Source organism: Rhodamnia argentea, chromosome 8 (genome assembly GCF_020921035.1).
Source record: "Rhodamnia argentea isolate NSW1041297 chromosome 8, ASM2092103v1, whole genome shotgun sequence".
NCBI lineage: Eukaryota > Viridiplantae > Streptophyta > Magnoliopsida > Myrtales > Myrtaceae > Rhodamnia > Rhodamnia argentea.
The window spans coordinates 6,169,566-6,189,078 of NC_063157.1; the positions used below are offsets into that span (position 1 = coordinate 6,169,566).

The 19,513-nt window shown below is 42.8% G+C and overlaps 2 protein-coding genes across 2 annotated transcripts; both read right to left on the bottom strand.

The window, feature by feature from the left end:
• Positions 1-819: 819 nt before the first annotated feature.
• LOC125316187 (paired amphipathic helix protein Sin3-like 1) lies at positions 820-9,336 on the bottom strand. Its single transcript, XM_048283714.1, has 9 exons — positions 9,230-9,336; positions 8,980-9,157; positions 8,800-8,895; positions 8,566-8,696; positions 1,707-1,877; positions 1,457-1,634; positions 1,278-1,373; positions 1,061-1,189; positions 820-960 (listed from the first exon to the last, which is right to left on the bottom strand). Exons 1-9 carry the CDS (start codon positions 9,334-9,336, stop codon positions 820-822), a joined length of 1,227 nt encoding a protein of 408 aa, XP_048139671.1.
• Positions 9,337-12,844: 3,508 nt separating this feature from the next.
• On the bottom strand, positions 12,845-18,880 carry LOC115741266 (ABC transporter B family member 15-like). Its single transcript, XM_030675081.2, has 7 exons — positions 18,454-18,880; positions 18,299-18,353; positions 18,026-18,204; positions 17,427-17,884; positions 16,563-17,103; positions 14,478-15,398; positions 12,845-14,353 (listed from the first exon to the last, which is right to left on the bottom strand). The coding sequence occupies exons 1-7, from the start codon at positions 18,709-18,711 to the stop codon at positions 12,980-12,982; spliced, it is 3,786 nt and encodes a 1,261-aa protein (XP_030530941.2). The 5' UTR covers positions 18,712-18,880; the 3' UTR covers positions 12,845-12,979.
• Positions 18,881-19,513: the final 633 nt, after the last annotated feature.

The window sequence follows — 19,513 nt, forward strand, 5'->3', positions numbered from 1 at the left end:
TTAACAACACGGAGATAAAAATGAGTACAAGTTTTCTTTGAGAGACAAAGTATAGTCTGGGGAAATATGTACTGCTTCTGATAGTTCTAATCGGCTCACTTTTTTTTTCCCCGCTATGAAAAAATTTAGGAGAAGCGGAAGTTACTTCATGCTAAGGCTATGGCATCCCATAGGCCTAGAAGGTCTTACCGTGGATGAACAGATTGCTTATCACATGGAACTGTTGGCAACGAGATTCAAACTTGGGCATGGTGGGTGCAGAGTTCGAACCTTACCAGCTGAGCGGACTCACTTTGGCAAAACATAATAAAAACATAATCAGTACGTAGTATGCCTAACATTATATCGTTAGCCATACCACGTATGATGACCGATGATGACTAGATATGACGTTACTGATTTTCGGTGGCAATTAATCGGAAAGAGCTACATTTAAAAATCATAATAACGTTTAGGATTACACTTGACAAATTGGAAAGGAATGACTAAAATAACATTTCTTTATCCCATAAATTTTTTTTGCCAGCGTCAAGGCAAAAGTACATAGAAAAACATTCCGCTCAATGCACACGCCAAGTAACTTGTTGACTATTAACATAAGTACATTACTCATTCTTGACACAAGCAAATAGCCAATATCCAAGAATACCATCAAGAGTAATGAGAATACAGTAGTTCAATTTCTTCTTTATTTCCTTATCCCAGAAACCATTAGATGAAGATCTCTTACAAACTAATTCAGATCCATAAATCAAGAAGCAAAAATAAAGCAGGGAAAAGTGAATATGTTGATGGAATCTTCTTCCATAAAATGAATCCCTATGTTATGGTCCTCAACTCATTAGATCCATTTGCATTCGTATCATTCTTGTGCACCTTCCTCATCATGTCCTCATCATGGTCCAAGTCGGCGCAATCTTTGTATAACTTCATCCTCGGCTTGAGAATCGGCCATCCTATCTCGACAACAGCCCAAAACAAAAATGAGAGGAAGGAAAAATTATTCCGTGCAACGAGAGATCTAACCGAAAGAAATGGGAGGCAAAAATGGCCACCTTACCATTTGCAATCTGCGCGAGGTCGGTGTGGTGGTAGTAGGGCTGAGCTCGTCCTGATGCTCAAAGTCTTCTGGCAACAATCTCTCGAATACCTTGAGTAAGTCCGGATGGCCAGCAAAAAGGCCGGCAACCTACAGACGTCACAAACCAAATGACGAACCTACACCATTTACATCAAGATGGGAAATCTTGTAGTCGAAACAATCTAATAGCATTTACCTCACTGTAAACCGCGTTGATTTCCTTCCCGCGCAGGTACAAATGGAGAATGTTCTCGAATGATTCATAAACATGTTCCTCGTTCCGAAAACGTTCCTGTGTCCACATAAGACATGAAATAAATATCTCGTCAACTCGGTATTTGCCTTCTGCCCCAGAAGACAAAAGTTGAGCCATACCTTGATCTTGTGGATGAAACCAATGCCTTCTTCGTAACTGACAGGCTTCTTCCTTATCGGTGGTTTGTGCAGCGCTATTTTGCATCCCTCGGGCAAGAAAGTATTGAACCCATGAATCAATCTCTTATGCCCTTGGAATAATTCCTTTGCTCTTGCAACGACTCTTGCTCTATCGATTCTGCGAGACACCAAAGAAAAGAAGTGAAATCATTGATAGTCCTGTTTGTCGTCACAAGGTTTATGATTGTACCTTCGAGTCTTGAAATCTTTCATTATCTCTAGGAACATGTGGTATTTTTCCTGTTGATCTCTGAACACGTCCTTCACTTCCCGGACGTATGACAAAGCGTCCTTCATTGTTAGTCTTCGACCCGCTTTACCTCTGGCGTCTCCCTCCCTTCTTCCTTGGGATCGTCCATAGCTTCATATCCAGAAAAAAGAGAATAGAATGAAGGGTCAGATCAAAATAACACAACCTTTAGCGTCAGTTCAAATCCTATTATAATCCGTCTTACCTAGGATTATTCACGTTCTTTCTTATACTCTACTTTATATTGTTTATACGAATCTATCGAACATTTAATTTTTATTCCATGGAAGCAGAAACTAGAACGTACAGAAAATTTATAGATGAAAACAGCACTAAACAACAGGACTGGCAAAAATTAAATTGAATATAAAAATGAACTCACCGTTCTCCACGTGAAGGGTGAACATCATATCGCGTTCTCTTCATTTCTGCACAAAACGAAACCCAAAAGCTCTTTCTTTTCCCTCGAACAAAGATTACCACATAAACACAAATCCCCCAAATTCAAAGAGAAGCCACACCTTTGAGTTTCCCTCAAATTCAAGGAGAAGCCGCACTTTTGAGTTTCTCAGAGTGAAAGAACGAGCAGATCTCTGAGATGACGAGAAGGAACCAAGAAAATGTGATGCTTTTCAATGAGACCTTAGCACAATTTATATGGGTTTTGTCGACATGGTTAAGGAAAGTCATGTCGATGGATTAGGTTTACCATTGGAATCCTAGTAATATTTCATATTTGGCGAGCTTGCAACTTTTGGCGCGCTTTTACCTAATTGTGATGCATGAAATGAAACTGCTACGAGGCGGGTTTTGTATGATGCATTTCTTACGTGGAAGCAAGTATTTAAAATTCATGATTTTTCCCGTTGGTCGATCGTTTTGATGGATGCGTTCATTTATGAAGCCGTTAAATTTAAATGAACGGCTCACTCGAAAATGGAAATTCGGAGATGACGTGCTTTCTATTCTTTACGGAACTCCTAATGTCGTTAAGTTGTACATATTGGAATCTTAAATATTAAATCTTTAAATTTAAATAAATGTCTTACTCGAAAGTGCATAATCTGCGGTCATGTGCCTTTTATTCGTTACAGAACATTTGTGCTTTTTCAATTTTAACATATAATTGTTAATTTAAGATTTCTGCAATCAATTTTTGCGAACATTCTCAATAATCCATTACAATTACATTGCCGTCTTTTGTCGGGGATATTGAAGAAAACCCAAAAAGCAGGAAAGGAAAGCCAACCAGAGGACACCCAAGACAGATGTGGGAGACATGGTCTCGATTGCATTTTGCTGAATGTGGAAGTCTCATAATTATCACGTGGAAACTTTATCTAAATTTGGGTCTAATCACATATGGAAGAAAATCTAGTTCATTGTCTGCTCAATTTTTCATATCCTTTGGAAAAAGAAGAGCAATACTCTGAATTTTTTGGAACATATTGGATCAAAGATTGACGACACAAATTTCACGAACTAAAAATTTCTACGGTTGTGTTCGATTCATGTGATCAATATTCGTATTTCGAAAACTTACGAGCCGTTTGGTTGCATTCATTCAATTTTTTCATGTTTTGAAAAACCGTAAATTGCGATTATTATTAAAGACAATATTTGGATCTGTTCAATAGAGTTAGCTACTTCTAGAATCCATTATCTAGGAAGTATATATTTTGATGGGTCAATACCACAAAAAAACTACAATCTAGTGCACTCATACACATTTACCTACTATAGAAAAGACGTCATCTAGTCAATACTGACCTCCCTCCCTGTGTCTTTTACTCTGAACTTGCTTCATTGCTGAAATTCCGTCAAACTTGGGTTCAATTATGATAGTCCGCTTCTCTTTTGCCTTCTATATTTCATTCCGCACCGCCGGTATTAGCACTTACCTAATTTTATCGCATTATGCAATCTCATCCCACATTGTGATTCAGTAAGTTGCCTTCCACCATTTTTTTTTTGTTTCAACGCATTTAAACACATACCAAAATACAGAACCGATCTTAAATGGAAAATTGTTCAAAGTCTCATGTATTTTGGACCGTGAGAGTACATGTTGCTACAGGTCACTACCAAAAATAAGATCGTAACAATGTCCATGTATACACGAGAATGGTTGTTCCAAGTTTCTTTATACACCTTCCTAGAATCTAATGTCATTCTTTTGGACCCTTCACATTAAACATGGTTGCCTAATAACAATCTGCCATATTCTTACTTACCATCCCATTACTTTCTCAGTTTGACATCCCAATAATAGTTTTACCAAGATTTTCAATTTCTTTTACCATTTTAGATTCTTTTGTCCGTTCATAACATTAATCTCTTGACACATGTTGTCCCCATCTTCCAGATTCATTTCCGAATTAGCTGCCTTCCTTACTCTTACTCTTCGATCAGTATCCTCAAGTTTTCATTGGGGTAACTTTGTTACCAATTATTGAACATTTCTCAAATATGATATTGCATGATAACAACACCCTACTTTCTTACTGGGCGTCACCTAGGTAAGGACGAGGCGAACCCTCGCTCAGGAAATGCACGACGAGGCCGCCTTGGCCCGGGCGAGGGTCAGCCTCGCTTGATCCGGCGAGGGTGACCCTTCCTCAGGCGAGGCCAGCCCTTGCCAACCATTGGAGGTAGGAGAATGGAAAGAAAAAGAAAGGAAAAAATAATGAAATTCATAGAAAAATATTAAAATTTTGAATAATTTATCCACGTCGGCGTCGATGATGTCACATAGGGCGACTGCTGTCTAAGTCAGTAATTTCCAATCTAAATTGGCCGGATAGAATGAATTGGTACTAATGTGAAAGAGTTTAAAACTAAATTGATCCAATTAAAAGGTTTATACTAAATTGATACTAATGCAACAATTTTATGACTTTTGCGGTAATTTTCCGTAAGTTCTAACTGGCTCACCTTTTTTCGGTATGAAAAGGTTTACGAGGAGGGGAGATTACTCCATACTAAAGTTAAGGCATACCACATGCCTGGAAGGGCTTATAGTGAATGTTCAGATCGCCCACCAAATGGAAATGTTCAAACCTTACCGCTCAGCCAACCCACTTCGGCAAAACATGATCAATATTAAATGATATTGCATGATAGTTGGCTGAATTGAATTACTGCCGTGGGATGGAGTTTCTGCGCAATGTAGAACACCCCAAGCTGTTTCTCTAATCTGAACGCGGAAATTATGTCAACAACTCTTGAGTTGCTGCAGCTGTAACTTAGAAAAGCCTCCTGTTGATTAAGTTTATTGTTTATTACAAATGTGGGATATGTGTCAGGAAAAAAAAAAGAAAAAATTCAAAAAATCAGACAAAAATGGCTTTGTTTTGCCACGTCAGATTATTGGCCATGCTACGTAAGATGACCAATGATGACCGGACGTTATGTTAATTTCCGGTGGTAATTAATCGAAAAAAACTACATTGAAAAATCATAATAATATTTAGGACTAGATTTGCCAAACTGAAAAGGTATGACTGAATTAATATCTTTGCGAAAACTTTATTTGGAATTAATTTTCTCCACTAGTGAACAAAAATATTCTTAATCTCATAATTGTTTTAATCAAGGTCAAGTCAAAGAATGCATGGACAAACATTCCGCTCAATGCACTCGCCAAGGAACTTTTTGACTATTAACATATATACAGAACTATCCGACCAAAAAAAAAAAACATATATACGCTACTCATTCTGAGCACAAGCCAATAACCAGTATCCAAAAACAACATCCACTGTAATGAGAATGCATTAATTTAGTGTAACGTTCTCTTACAACCTAATTCAAATCCATAAATCAAGAAAGAAAAGTAAAGGAAAAAGTGAATACATTGATGAAATCTTCTCCCATAATATGTACCCTATTTTATTATCGACAACTCATATTAGATCCAATTCCATTCTTATCGTCTTTGTGCACCTTCTTCATCATGTCCTCATTGTTGTCCAAATCAGCAGAATCTATTCTAACTTCATCCTCGGGTTGGGACAATGCCATCTCAGCGTGTCGGTCCAAAACAAAGACAAGAGAGATAATTAAAAAAAATCACTTCATGCAGCGAAACACCTCATAGAAATAAATGGGTGGCAAAAATGGTCACCATACCATTTGGAATCGGCATGAGGTTAGTTCGATGGTAGAGCTGAGCTCGTCCTGTTGTCGAAAGTTTTCAGGCAAGAATCTCTTGACTGCCTCGAGTAAGTCCGGATGGCGGGCAAAAAGGTCAGCAACCTACAGACATTACGAAAACAAAGGACAGACCAAATCTTTTAGCCTACTCTATTTCGATCAAGATTGGGAGATTTTGTGGTCGAAACAAAAGACCGTGCAGTTCTCCAAGATGAAGAGAAGAACCAAGAAAATGTGATGCTTTTCAATGAGATATTAGCGCAATTTATATGGGTTTTGTCAATGTGGTTAAGGAAAGTCATGCCAGTGGATTAGGTTTACCATTGGATTCCTAGTATAATTTCATATTTAGCTACATTGTCATTTTTTGTACACATTTTACCAAATCGCGATGCACGGATAGAAATTGTCACTAGGCATGTTGTGCATTTAATGGAACATTCGTTACGTGAAAGTAAGCATTTGAGAATCATGGTTGTTCTTGTTAATTTGATTGTTTTGATAAATGCATCTATTCATAAAAGTTTAGACAAACGGCTTACTTGAAAATTTGATAGCAGGAGGTGATGTGCCTTTTATTCTTGAACTTCTAATATTCTTAAGTTGTACATATTAGAATCTTAAATTTTTAAACGTTAAATTTAAATAAATGGCTAACTCAAAAATGGATAATCGGAGGTCATGTGCTTTTTTATTCGTTAGATAAACATATCCAGGTTAATTTAAGCTTTCTGCAATCAATAAAGAGGTAGCTTTAGCTTTCTTTTTTATCTATTTGCAACATATCATTTTCGGCAGCATTCTCCACCATCCATTACGTTGTTTTCCTTTATCGCAGATATCCCTTGTCGTGGATAGTGAAGAAAAACCAAGAACGGAACAAACGAGGGCCAACCAGAGGGAACCTAAGACAGAAGAGATGAATGTGGAGAATCGGTCTTTCCAACCATTTTGTATGAAAGATATTCAGTTCATCTGAATAGAATTTAGAAGTGGAACTGCTATGTAGGCTTTTGTTTAAGAATTACCGAGGAGAGCCTTCTTTCTTCACGGTCCACGGCAATAATTGGAGGACCGCCCTCTATCTTCACGGTCCACAGAAATAATTGGAGCACCACCTATTCCATTCTTGACTAGGATTTAATTGAAAACCGCATATTTACAAAATAGACGTGGTGATCAGTTGAACCTATAGTTAAATTAAATAACATATCCACGTTAAAAATGCATTTGGCTGAGATGTTTCAAATGACCCGATGAGACCCATAGATACAAACACTCATCTGAATATAACTGTAGATCTTTCCTCAATCTGATGGCAGCCATTCCATCATCTTCTAACTGCTCACATTAATTACTGGAATGCTCTAGAATAGGGTATATTTACAACATTGTCCGCCCTTAGGAATATTCTAGAAAACTCAACAAACCCTAAGAGACTCATCCAATCTTGCGGGATCCCTTCGTATGGTGTAAACCTCCGGACGGTCACACGGTACTCATTCTCAGCACAAGAATAATGTCAAGAGTGATGAAAATTCTCTTTTTTATTTTCTTGTCCCCTAAGTTCATTATATGACTATCTCTGTCAAACTTATTCAGATCCATAACGAAAAATGATACAGAGAAAAGTGAATATATTGATGAAATCTTCTTCCATAAATTGCTTCCCTATTTTCTGATCGTCAACTCACGTTAAATTTTGTTGGATTCCTATGGTCTTGTCCTCGTTTGTGGTCCAGATCGGCGCAATCTTTTTTAACTTCATCCTGGCCTTGAGAGCCGACCTTGCCTTGAGAGCCAACCATCCTATCTCGATGGGTTCAGTCCAAAACAAAGACGAGAGAAAGGAAAGATTGTTCCTTGCAATGAAAGATCTAACCGAAAGAAATGGGAGGCAAACATGGTCACTATACCATTTGCAATTCGCGTGAGGTCGGTGTTGTGGCCAGTCTCCGGCGATACTCGAAAAGGGTTGAGCAAGGGTTGCCCTCATCCGATCTAGCGTGGGCCAACCTCGTTTGGGCGAGCTGGCCCTCACCCTAGGTGAGGCCCCTCTCAAAGCCACAGGCGAGTGCCGCCCTCGTCTGCAACAAGCGAGGCCGGCCCTCACCGGATCCGGGCGAGGCTCGCCTTGCCTAGGCCCGGCCGACGAGGGTTGCCGAGCCCTCGCCCACCGCAGCAAATGCCCTTGACCGGCCGGAATATTTAACGGCCAATGAAAGAGGCTCTTATTTGAGACTAACATGATAACTTCAGGCCATAATATAAAATATAGTCCACTTCAAACCTTTATTTGAGAAAGTAATGACACTTCGGGCACTTATTTGAAATTTTTCCAAGTAAAGATAATACAAGCGAAAGTGAATATATTGATGAAATCTTCTTCCATAAAATGCATCCCTATGTTATGATCGTAAGCTCATATTAAATTCAGTTGCATTCTTGTCGTCCTTGTGCGCCTTCTTCGTCATGTCCTCGTCGGGTCCCAATCGGCGCAATCTTTGTTCAACTTCATCCTCGCCTTGCGAGCCGACCATCCTATCTCGACGGGTTCGGTCCAAAATAAAAAACGAGAGAAAGGACATATTATTCCGTGTAACGAAAGATCTAACCGAAAGAAATGGGAGGCAAAAATGGTTACCATACCATTTCCAATCCTCGCGAGGTCAGTGTGGTGGTAGTGCTCAGCTCGTCAGGATGCACAAAGTTTTCGGGCAAGAATCTCTTGAATCCTTCAAATAAGTCCGGATGGCCGGCAAAAAGGACAGCCACCTACGCACGTTACAAAATTAAGTGACGGACCAGATCTTTTACCCTACATTATTCACATCATGATTGAGAAATCTTGTGGTCAAAACAATCTAACGGCATTTACCTCATTGTACACTGAGCAGATTTCCTTCCCGCGCCGGTACAAAGAGAGAAGATACTCGAATGATTCATAAACATGTTTCTCGTCCCGAAAACGTTCCTGTGTCCACACAAGACGTGAAATAAATATCGCATCAACTCGGTATTTGCCTTCCCGCCCCGGAAGACAAAAGTTTAGCCGTACCTTGGTCTTGTTGATGAAACCAATGGCTTCTTCGTAACTGACAGCCTTCTTCCTTACTGGCGGTTCATCCGGTGCTATTTCGCATCCCTCCGGCAAGAAAGTATTGAACCCATGAATCAATCTCTTACGCCCTTGGAATAATTCCTTTGCTTTTGCAATGACTCTTGCTCTATCGATTCTGCGAGACGCCAAAGAACGTAAGTTAAATCAGAGACAGTCCTGTTTGTGGCCACAAGGTTCATGATTGTACCTTTGAGCGTTGAAATCTTTCATTATCTCTAGGAACATGCCGTATTTTTCCGGTTGATCTCCGAACACGTCCTTCACTTCCCGGACATATGACGAAGCGTCCTTCATTGTTAGTCTTCGACCCGCTTGACCTCGGGTGTCTCCCTCCATTCTTCCTTGGGATTGTCCACAGCTTCATATCCAGAAAAAAGGGAATGAAGGGTCAGATTCAAAATAACACAACCTTTAGTGTCGGTTCAAATCCTATTCGAAGCAATTCTTTTCATCTACATATATATTTTGAATTACTTAAATAACAAACTAATAATCCATCTTAACCTTAGCTTATTCACGTTCTTTCTTATGTACTACTTTATATTATTTATACGCATTGTTTTCTATTGGAAATTAAACTTTTAGTCCATGGAAACTGAGACTAGAACGTATAAAAAAATTTATAGATGAAAACAGCACTAAACAACAGGACTGGAAGAAATTATTTTGAATATACAAATGAACTCACCGTTCTACACGCGAAGGGCGAACATTATCTCTCGTTCCCTTCATTTCTGCACAAAACGAAACCCCAAAAGCTCTTTCTTTTCCCCCTGAAACAAATATTATCACATAAACACAAAGCACCCAAATTGAAAGAGAAGCCACACCTTGAGCTTTCTCAGAGTGAAATAACGTGCAGATCTCTGAGACGAAGAGAAGGAACCAAGAAAATGTGATGCTTTTCATTGAGGACTCAGCACAATTTATGTGGGTTCTGTCAACATGATTAAAGAAAGTCATATCCATGGATTAGGTTTACCATTGGAGTCCTGGTAACATTTCATATTTGGCTAGCTTGCAACTTTTGGCGCGCTATTACCTAATTGTGATGCATGGAGAGAACCTGCCACTAGGCGGGTTGTGTATGACGAATTTTTTACGTGGAAGCAAGCATTTAAAAATCACAGTTTTTCTCGTTGGTCGATCCTTTCGACGGATGCATTCGTTTAGGAATCCGTTAAATTTAAGTAAAGGGCTCCCGAAAATAGAAAATCAGAGACGTTGTCCTTTTTTATTTTTTTACGAAACTTCTAATGCCGTTAAATTGTACATATTGGAATCTTAAATTTTACAATCATTAAATTTAAACGAATTGCTTACTCGAAAATGCATAATCGGAGGTCATGTGCCTTTTATTCGTTATGGAACATTGGTGTTTTTTTCAATTTTAACATATCATCGTTCATTCAAGATTTCTGCAATCAATTTTCACGAGCATTCTCAATTATCCATTACATTGCCATCCCCTGTCGTGGATATTGAAGAAAAACTCGAAACGCAACAAAGGAAAGCCAACCGGAGGACACCCAAGACAGATGTCGGAGACTTGGGTCACCATTCAAAATGCATTTTGCTGAATGTGGAAGTCTCATAATTATCACATGGAAAATTTATCAAAATTGGGGGCTAATCACATATGGAAGAAAATCAAGCCCGTTTCTACTCAATTTTTCATATCCTTTCGAAAAAGAAGAGCAATACTCTGAATTTTTTTTTCGAAATGTTCTCATATTGGATCAAAGATAGACAACATGGATTTCATGCACTAAAAATTTCTATGGTTGCGTTCGGTTCATGTGATAAGTATTCCTCTTTTCAAAATTTACGAGCCATTTGGTTGCATTCATACAATTTTCTCATGTTTTGAAAGTCCGAAAATTGGTAGTATTATTAAGGACTCTATTTGGATCCGTTGAATAGAGTTTGCTATTTCAAAAACAAAAGATGAATCTATTGTTTAGGACTCATATATTTTTTTTGGGTTAATACCACAAAAAAAAAATTACAATCTAGCGCACCCATGCACATTTACCCAAAACTAATTTAGGTGTCATAAAAAATCTTAAACTGGTAAACTTGTGACAAGTCTACTAAAATAAGGTTTTAACAATATTCCATATATACACGAGAATAGTTGTCCCAAATTTCTTTATACACCTTCCTATAATCTAATTTTGTTCTTTTTGACTCCTTACATTAAACATAGTTTCCTTATAACTATCTTCCATATTCTTATTTACCATCCCACTACTTTCTCAGTTTGACTACCAAGATTTCATATTAATGTCTTGACAAATGTTGTCCCCATCTTCCAGATCCAATTCCGAATTAGCTGCCTTCCTTATTTTTACTCTTCCATCGGTATCTTCAAGTTTTCATCGGAGTAAATTTCTTACCGCAATTATCGAATATTTCTCAAATATGTTTTTTACATGGGAACAAATGCCCTACTTTATAAATCCGGTACCAACGGGTATCATCCCCCTATAACAATGTTCTCTTTTAGGCCTTTCAACCAATCGATACGGCCCCGGAGAGCAGCTTTGGCAAGATTCATCTGCATTTTTTTAATCTGAAGGGGGCAAAAAATCTGTGCAGAATTTAATTTATTTCCACAAAATGAATTCTAAATTATTGGGTTACGCACATTCAAAGACTAAAAGATTAAGATCACTCCATGAGGTTATTAAATAACTTGAAATACTCAAACTCGTCAATTTGGATTATGATTTTTTAGTAAATCTAGAGGAGTGAGGAAATCAAAATACGAATCAAATGCAAAAAGATCATAATCAAAGCTATCTAGTTTTCACATTATGTTGTAACTGCTGATGATAGAAGACTTCTCTACGTTATAGATCAAACCATTGAGGATTTCTTGGGTCGACAGAAAAGTTAGTGGATAGAATGTACCAATTACCAACAAATAAAGATTTTCAAAAACATATATATAAAAAGTTGTTAACTTCACACATAGCGCATAATTTAAAAACTGTAAAATAAAGAGGTTTACTCTTGTAGTAACTTTTGTTTTAACCTTTCGATTGCTTTATCTTGTTTAATATCCAACATCTCAAGCCTTTAAAAATATACAAAACGCTAATTAGACTTGATGAAGCGAGGCCCAACTCGAAAGAGTCCCAAATTGAAAGCCCAAACATGAAGATGAATCTATCTTAATGGGCCGAAATTGGTCTGTCGGGCACCGGCCTGCAAACGTGTCTACAATTGTGGGATAGTGTGATAACCCAAGTGATTCATGAACTTTAAACTAGCGTTCAATATCATCTCTAAACTTTTAAATTGTTCAGTGTGTTATTGGTCCATGAACTATTGGCAATGCCCAATATACTTACTTCCTAGATTAAATGAAAATGTTCAAAAGTTACATAGTGATCACGTTGAACAGATTATAAGTTCAAGGATCATACTGAGCAGATTAGTATTTCATGGACAGTTTGTGTCATTTTCTCATGCCGAACTAGATCATGTCTTCTCTCTTACATTATTACATATAGCACAACCATAGTCTAATGAAACCGTATACATACATTCATCCGCACGACCATAGTAAAATACAATTTCTAAACTTTTAAGTTATCCAATGTGGTCTTAGACTATATATAATCTGTTTAAAAGTTGAGGAACCCCGCTTGAATATTAGACCAGAGTTTAAAAATCACATTGAACAAATTAAAAGTTCACGAATTCCACTGAACAAATTAAAGGTTCAAGTTGGATATTACAAATTAAACCAAAGTTCAGGGACAATCATTTTGGTCATGTCTCCATATGCACGAGAAAAGAAGGAAGCATCTTCCATTTTGTTGCTTCATCTCCCTCCAAGTCCTTTACAAGAAAGAAGATTTTGCTCTTGGCTTATGCTTTTGCCCTCTCGACTTCGAAAGAGCCATCCAAATGCCTAATCGTTGACTTAAGTAGGATTCCCGGTTCTTTGGAGGCTGACCAATGAGTAATAAGCTCCCGACGGCCCTTTGGCAAGGAGGGAGGAGTGAGTCCCTTTCTCCACCACCTTCCCTTTGGCCAGAACGGCGATCGCGTCGCAGCTTTGGATGGTGCTCAGCCGATGCGCCACTACCACGCTGGTCCGACCCACCATCACTCTCTCCAATGCGTCCTGCACGATCTTCTCAGATCGGCTGTCGAGCGCACTGGTGGCCTCGTCCAGCAACAGGATCGCCGGGTTCTTGAGTATGGCCCGGGCGATTGCGACCCTCTGCTTCTGCCCGCCCGAGAGCTGTACCCCCCTATCTCCGCACCATGTGTCGTAGCCATCCTTCAGGGACGCGACAAAGTCGTGCGCATTTGCTGCCTTGGCCGCCTCAGCGATTTCCGCTTCGCCCACGTTTCCGGACGCGCCGTAGGCGATGTTCTCTCTTACGGTGCCCGCGAATAAGGTGGGTTCCTGGCTGACGAGCGCGATGTGCCTTCTCAACGATCGCAGGTGATACGACCTTATGTCTCGGCCGTCGACGTTCACCACGCCTCTGAGCGGGTCGTAAAATCTCTCGATCAACCCAATTATCGTCGATTTGCCCGACCCGCTCTGCCCCACCAATGCCGTTGATTTCCCAGCTTCGATTCTGATTGAGAAATCCTTGAATATCATGACGTCAGGCCTAGCTGGGTAGGCAAAGTCCACGTTGCGGATTTCGACCTGGCCCGTTATCTTTTCGGGCTCGTGCCCTTCCTCGTCTTCGGGCTCGATTCTAGTGTATCGGTCCAAGATGGCGAAGACCGAGCCGACGGCATCTGAGCCCTTAACAAGGTCCGATGTCATGCTTCCGGCATCGGCAATGACTCGGCCTGTGCTCACCAAGATCATGAAGGTCTCGAAGAGCGCCTTCCCGGTGATGTAGCCCTCGGCGACTAGCTTGCCACCGTACCAGAAGTCCAGAGCCCAGGTACAGGAAGTGAGGCTCTGGGAGGCGCCGAGCCCGAGCCCGGCATACCAAGACTGCCTGATGCTCTCCCGGCGCGGGCCCTCCTGCGCCCTCTCGAGCATCCTGAGGATCCTGTCCTGGGAGGAGAAGGCGGTGATGGTGCGGAGATTAGAGACGGCTTCGGCGGCGAGCTTGCTGCTCTGTTCCTGGGCTTTGATGGCCTTCTGGGACATGCGCTTGAGGAGGACTCTCTGGGCGTAGAAGCAGGCGATGACGATGGGCTGGACGGCTATCATCACCAAGGCCAGCTTCCATGCGATGACCAGGCCCATCGTGAATGCTATGGTCACGGCTGAGGCAGTTTGGACGAGAAGAGCCATCCGATCGCCCACTAGAGACCTCACCTGACCCCCATAAGAAAAAGGATCATGGTCAAATTAACATTCTGCAATTCAAGGGTATGTTATAGAGCTTCAAAAAGAAAAACCGGCTATCTCTCAAGCATAGGTTTAGGTTCACGGTACGAACCACACTGGCGTCCTTGGCGAGTCTCGCGCAAATCGTGCCGCTTGAATTCTCGTCCTGATCGAACCACCCGACTTCGAACGTCAAAATCTTGGACAGCATCCGCTCCCTCAGCCTCTTGGTTAAGCACTCGCCCATGTACGCGAAGTTGTAGTGCTGCGTCACATTGATCAGCAGCGAGAACATGGCCAACCCGAGGAAGCACAAGGCGTAGGTCCTAGTCTTGCGCTTCATCTCGTCGTGGTCCGACAAGAAATAGACCGAGACTACGGACCCCAATGCGAAGGCGTAGACCGGCTGGACCGCCCCGAACAGCACCGCGCTCACGCACCCAGCGCACGCCTGCCTCCACTCGGGCGCATTCAAGGTGAGCAGCCTCCTAAGTGATGGCACTGGGAACTTCTGCTCGTCCGGGAAGCCAGTCTGGTCGGCACCACCAATCGAAGCCCAGCCCAGCCCAGCAGCCGAGTTGGCCGAGCTCGACCGGCTCACGAGTGAGAGCCTCCGGCTGCTCGTGTTGTTCACGTCCACCGCAGATATGGTCGGTGAGGTGAAGTCCTCGTGGTGTTGGTGGGGGGCAGGGGCGCCGTGGCCCTCGGTCTGCTGGAGCCGGACCAGGGAGGCATAGAGGCTGGACTCGTGGCCGACGAGCTCTCCGTGGGAGCCGGACTCGAGGATGCGGCCATCCTGGACGACGGCGATGAGGTCGGCATTGTGGATGGTGGAGAGGCGGTGGGCCACGACAATGGTGGTGCGGCCAACAGCGGCCTTGTCAAGGGCCTCCTGGACGACCCGCTCCGACTCGGAGTCGAGTGCGCTCGTGGCCTCGTCGAGGAGTAGGATCCTCGGGGACTTGATGATGGCCCTCGCTATGGCGATCCTCTGCTTCTGGCCGCCGGACATTTGCACGCCTCGCTCGCCTACCTGAAATGTTTGGGATTGCACAGTTACTATTCAAATTTAACTAATGGCGAAGCTAATAGGATCTCTATCTAGTGGTCTAGGAACAGAACAAGGGACCATGTTAAAAAACAGTCAAATGACTCATGATCATGCTCGAGACAGGAATCATCGTGCGCCCACCATTTGCAGAGCTGGTGTTGTTTGCGAGTGGCAATGTGACTGGATTGAAATTGAAAAAGTGTTTGGTGAGTCAGCCATTCGGCCAACCTTGGGGAACAAAGAACATCGTCTCGGGACCTTCAACACGGAAATCATCTCGAACGTCTTGGTCATGCCCATTTTCTTCCCTTAAACTCAAGTGGCATGGTTCAATGGCACCGTTAACTTTTGCATTTCTATAAAAGAAGCTGCTAACCCGACAGCTTGATAATCTGACAAGATCGTTCGTTATTTTTTACTACACGATCTCCCAATCAATGAATATTTTATGCAAAACATGCAGTGATTATGTGTGGTTCTACAATTGAGATTGTACAGTCTCTAACAGTACTATCATGGAAGTATTTCCCTTCTGTCTGTGCAAACCCTAGAGGAAAACAAGAATCCCCGTTGTACTCTGCACTTGTCATTTGGGGTCTCCTGTCCCAAAATGAATCTTTCTCTTGGGAGGGACAAGGAATCAATTTTCTGACTTTACTCGAGGGATAAAGGCAAAATGCCCAGAGAATCTTTTCATGTCTTTGCAATTTGGTCCTAGCTTTTTTTCACTTCACAAGTTACACTGAACTGGAAATGCATCCTACACTGTCTAGTTTAAGCATTGAGATTACCCGAGGAAGCTTCGGGTGACCATTTCGATCTGCAAAACGGTTTGCAAAGGATTATGCGTAGCAATTCGAAGAATGTAAGATGTCCAATTGCTTTTTCTATAATGCTTTGCCAACTTGAACTATCTCTTTTTCGAGATAAAATTGCTTCGCAGACCATTCAATGCTTCGTAGTTATGTTGATCAAGTCAATCTCCTAGTGCTCTTTACCATTTTCCCACCGGCAAGGTTGCTGCTGGACATCAGTCATGCCCGAATGCACACTAGGTTTACTCGAAGAAAGCGAAAGCGAAAGCGAAAATCGAAGAGTCCAAATCAAGCAATTAGCACTTTAGGTGGAATCAAATACGATGCTCACCTGGGTATCGTACCCCTGAGGAAGCTGAGAGATGAAGTAGTGGGCATTGGAGGCCTTGGCAGCTTCCACAACCTCATCAAATGTTGCATCTTCCTTGCCAAACAATATGTTCTCTTTGATGGAAGTAGCAAAAAGTGCAGGCTCTTGGCTCACCAGGCCCATCTGTGCCCTCAACCACTTGACCTGCAGCTTCTCAATGGGCACTCCATCCAGCAGTATCTCCCCGCCGAGCGGGTCGTAGAACCTCTGCAGCAGCGATATCACTGTCGACTTGCCCGAGCCGCTCCCGCCTACTAGGGCCACCGTCCCGCCTGCTGGGACCCTCAGGTTGAAGTCCCGGAATATCAGGGTATCGGGCCTCGATGGGTAAGCAAACTCGACATGCCTAAACTCAACTTCGCCCGAGACTGTGTTGAGGTTCACGCCCTCCGTGCTGTCGGAGTCGATCTTCGGGACCCGGTTGATCATTTCCATTATGCGCTCGCCCGCTGAGAATGCTTCCGAGAAGTACTTCAGGTTGGATAGGCCAGCTCCTAATGCTCTGCATCAACAATCAAGAATTGGAATGAAGAAAATGACGTCACGTTTTTGGTTCTTTTTGTCTTGGAATGGTTTGATGCAAATGTCAAATGATTCTACTCAAGTGTTACTCAATTTAGGCTTTCCTTTTGCAGTAATAATTATTGCACCAGCTAGCCACTTCCCTACTAAAAATTCTGAAAGATTAGGACAGCAAGATGTCATCACTTTTGGGGTTCAAAGGGAAACAAGTGCTTCAAGACTAAATTTTTAAGCTTTAATCATTGAGAGAGAAGCCCAAAAAAGGAAGAATTCATTAGGAGTTGAGCAGTGAGAGAGCATTACAGTCCACCGACGGCGATGGCGGCGCCAACAGCAAAAACAGTCCCGCCCTCGGCGCCATGGTACATCACCATCCTGCTGCCGTAGTAGGACATGAAGGACCATATCGCAAAGACGACGCCGTTGCTCCCGATGGCCAGGCCCTTGGCCAAGCCCTGCCTCAGGCCCAGTTCGACCGACCCCCGGAGTGCGGCGGAGTACTCAGCGATCGTCTTGTCCTCCCCAACAAAGGCGTAGACAGTCCGGATGGACGAGACCGCCTGTTCTGCAACCGCACCGGCCTTGTTGTACTCCTTCCGGATCTTCCTCGCCAAGTTCATGAGGGTTCGCCCGTACATCAACCCAGGGATGACCAAGAGGACCACGAATGGGAACCCGACGATGGCCAGCCTCCACAGCATCAGGAAAGCCACGAAGTAGCTACCGACGAACATCGAGACGTTCATCAGGAAATTCGGCACCTACACGAAACACGACATTCCATCAAGACTGCTTACACGGCTCAATTCACGCATCAAAAGAACCGCGACAGCCTGGCGGGGCTCAGCTAGTCTTTAACTTGTTATGTAGACTTTGCACTAGTGATTACACAGGACATTAACCTTCTCGGACAAGACATCCTGGATCACGACGCTGTCGTTGGACACGCTCACGATGACCTCGGACGTGCTGGTCACATGCAGGTCGAAGTAGCCCACATCCTGTCGCAGGACGGCCTTCAAGTACCGGGCTCGCATCCTCGCGGCTTGTCTCTCTCCAGTCCTCGTCCAACAGTATCCCTCTAATCCCATCACACGTTCGAAACATAGATGTTAAGTAAGAGAATAAAGTGAAGGGTTAAGCTCAAATTTGAGAGAGACAGAAGTAGGACTGACCCAAGAAACATGCAACGAACGAGCCACATGCCAAGTACAGAAGAACCACCGCATTCTGTCAAATCGCACAAGGGACGCAAAAACCGTGAAAAAAAAAAACTCGGCCCCATTCAAAGGATACACAAAAATCAACCTGAGTGCCACGGACGACGGACCTTGTTAATGTTGTGGAGGAACGTGCTCGTCGAGGAAGATGACGAGCCGGCGCCGATGTGGTTCATCAAGCGGCTGCTGATGAACAAGACCAGCGGGTTAGAGAAGCCATCACCGACGGCTCCGAGGAAGCCGAGGGCCATCAGCAGCTTGTCGGCGGCATCGGCGTGCATGAAGATGGAGCGGAGAGAACCGGCCGTCATCCTCCCCGTCTTCCTCTTCTTCGCCGCTCCGGCGCCGCTTTTGTCCTCGTCCCTCATTTTCGACACGCTAATCAGGCGCACACTGGACGCTCCGGAGAGAACGGCGGTGAGATCCGTTCACGCCGGACTTCCACCTTCGGTTGCCTCCAAAATGAAGGGCCCTAAAGACGGGAATGCTTGTGTTGTCGTTTAGTAGCTTTCTTTCTGTTGCTGCTCAGAGGAAGCATAATCGAGAGATGTCATGCATTTATAGATGCCTTGGTGTGTTAGTGCTAGAGAGTGACTCAGACAACTCGTCCGGCCACATTTACTAGGATCGGAAAAAGCCCGACTCGCACTTACTAGGTTAGCAAAAAGATTCTACGCATGTGGTCCGTTGGACCACGTGAATTTCAAGTGAGACGTACAGAATCGAATGCATCATATGAACTGAGCCTAATGTATCGACGCGCAGCGCAACACTTGAACGCTTCGAACATAAGTTTTTTCGGCAACACATTTTGACGGGTGTATGCGATGGAAACGGGGAACCGCTTGGCAAGACCCATGTAAATACTAAGAGCGATGTCCTGAATTGAAATTATTGTCGATCTGCCCCTCAAGATGTGCGAGTTCACGGCTCTTGAGTTCTGGGGAAGCAAAGGCGATAATCTCAACATTGCTCTTGTCTAATGTTACGACAGCGTTTAGTGATCTGTACACACGCTAAGAACTTTCGAATTCGATAGTTTTGTATAAGATTGATGGGTCTTTAAATTCAAGACCTATTAAATTTACGAAACAAGTATGCAGTGATTCAATCGACAATTCGAATGAAAAGTTGGGCTCGCATTTTTCACTTCTATTATTGAATTTGACT

Excerpts from the sequence above, each read along its gene's own strand:
- LOC125316187 (XM_048283714.1), bottom strand. The coding sequence starts at position 9,336 with ATGAAGGACGCTTCGTCATATGTCCGGGAAGTGAAGGACGTGTTCGGA. Across the intron at positions 8,697-8,799 it reads TCTGCTCAGTGTACAATGAG|GTGGCTGTCCTTTTTGCCGG; the intron begins GTAAATGCCGTT and ends TAACGTGCGTAG. Across the intron at positions 1,374-1,456 it reads GTTTCATCCACAAGATCAAG|GAACGTTTTCGGAACGAGGA; the intron begins GTATGGCTCAAC and ends ATGTGGACACAG.
- LOC115741266 (XM_030675081.2), bottom strand. The coding sequence starts at position 18,711 with ATGAGGGACGAGGACAAAAGCGGCGCCGGAGCGGCGAAGAAGAGGAAG. Across the intron at positions 17,104-17,426 it reads GCCATCGCCGTCGGTGGACT|AGCATTAGGAGCTGGCCTAT; the intron begins GTAATGCTCTCT and ends TTGTTGATGCAG. Across the intron at positions 14,354-14,477 it reads TCGCCAAGGACGCCAGTGTG|GTGAGGTCTCTAGTGGGCGA; the intron begins GTTCGTACCGTG and ends TATGGGGGTCAG.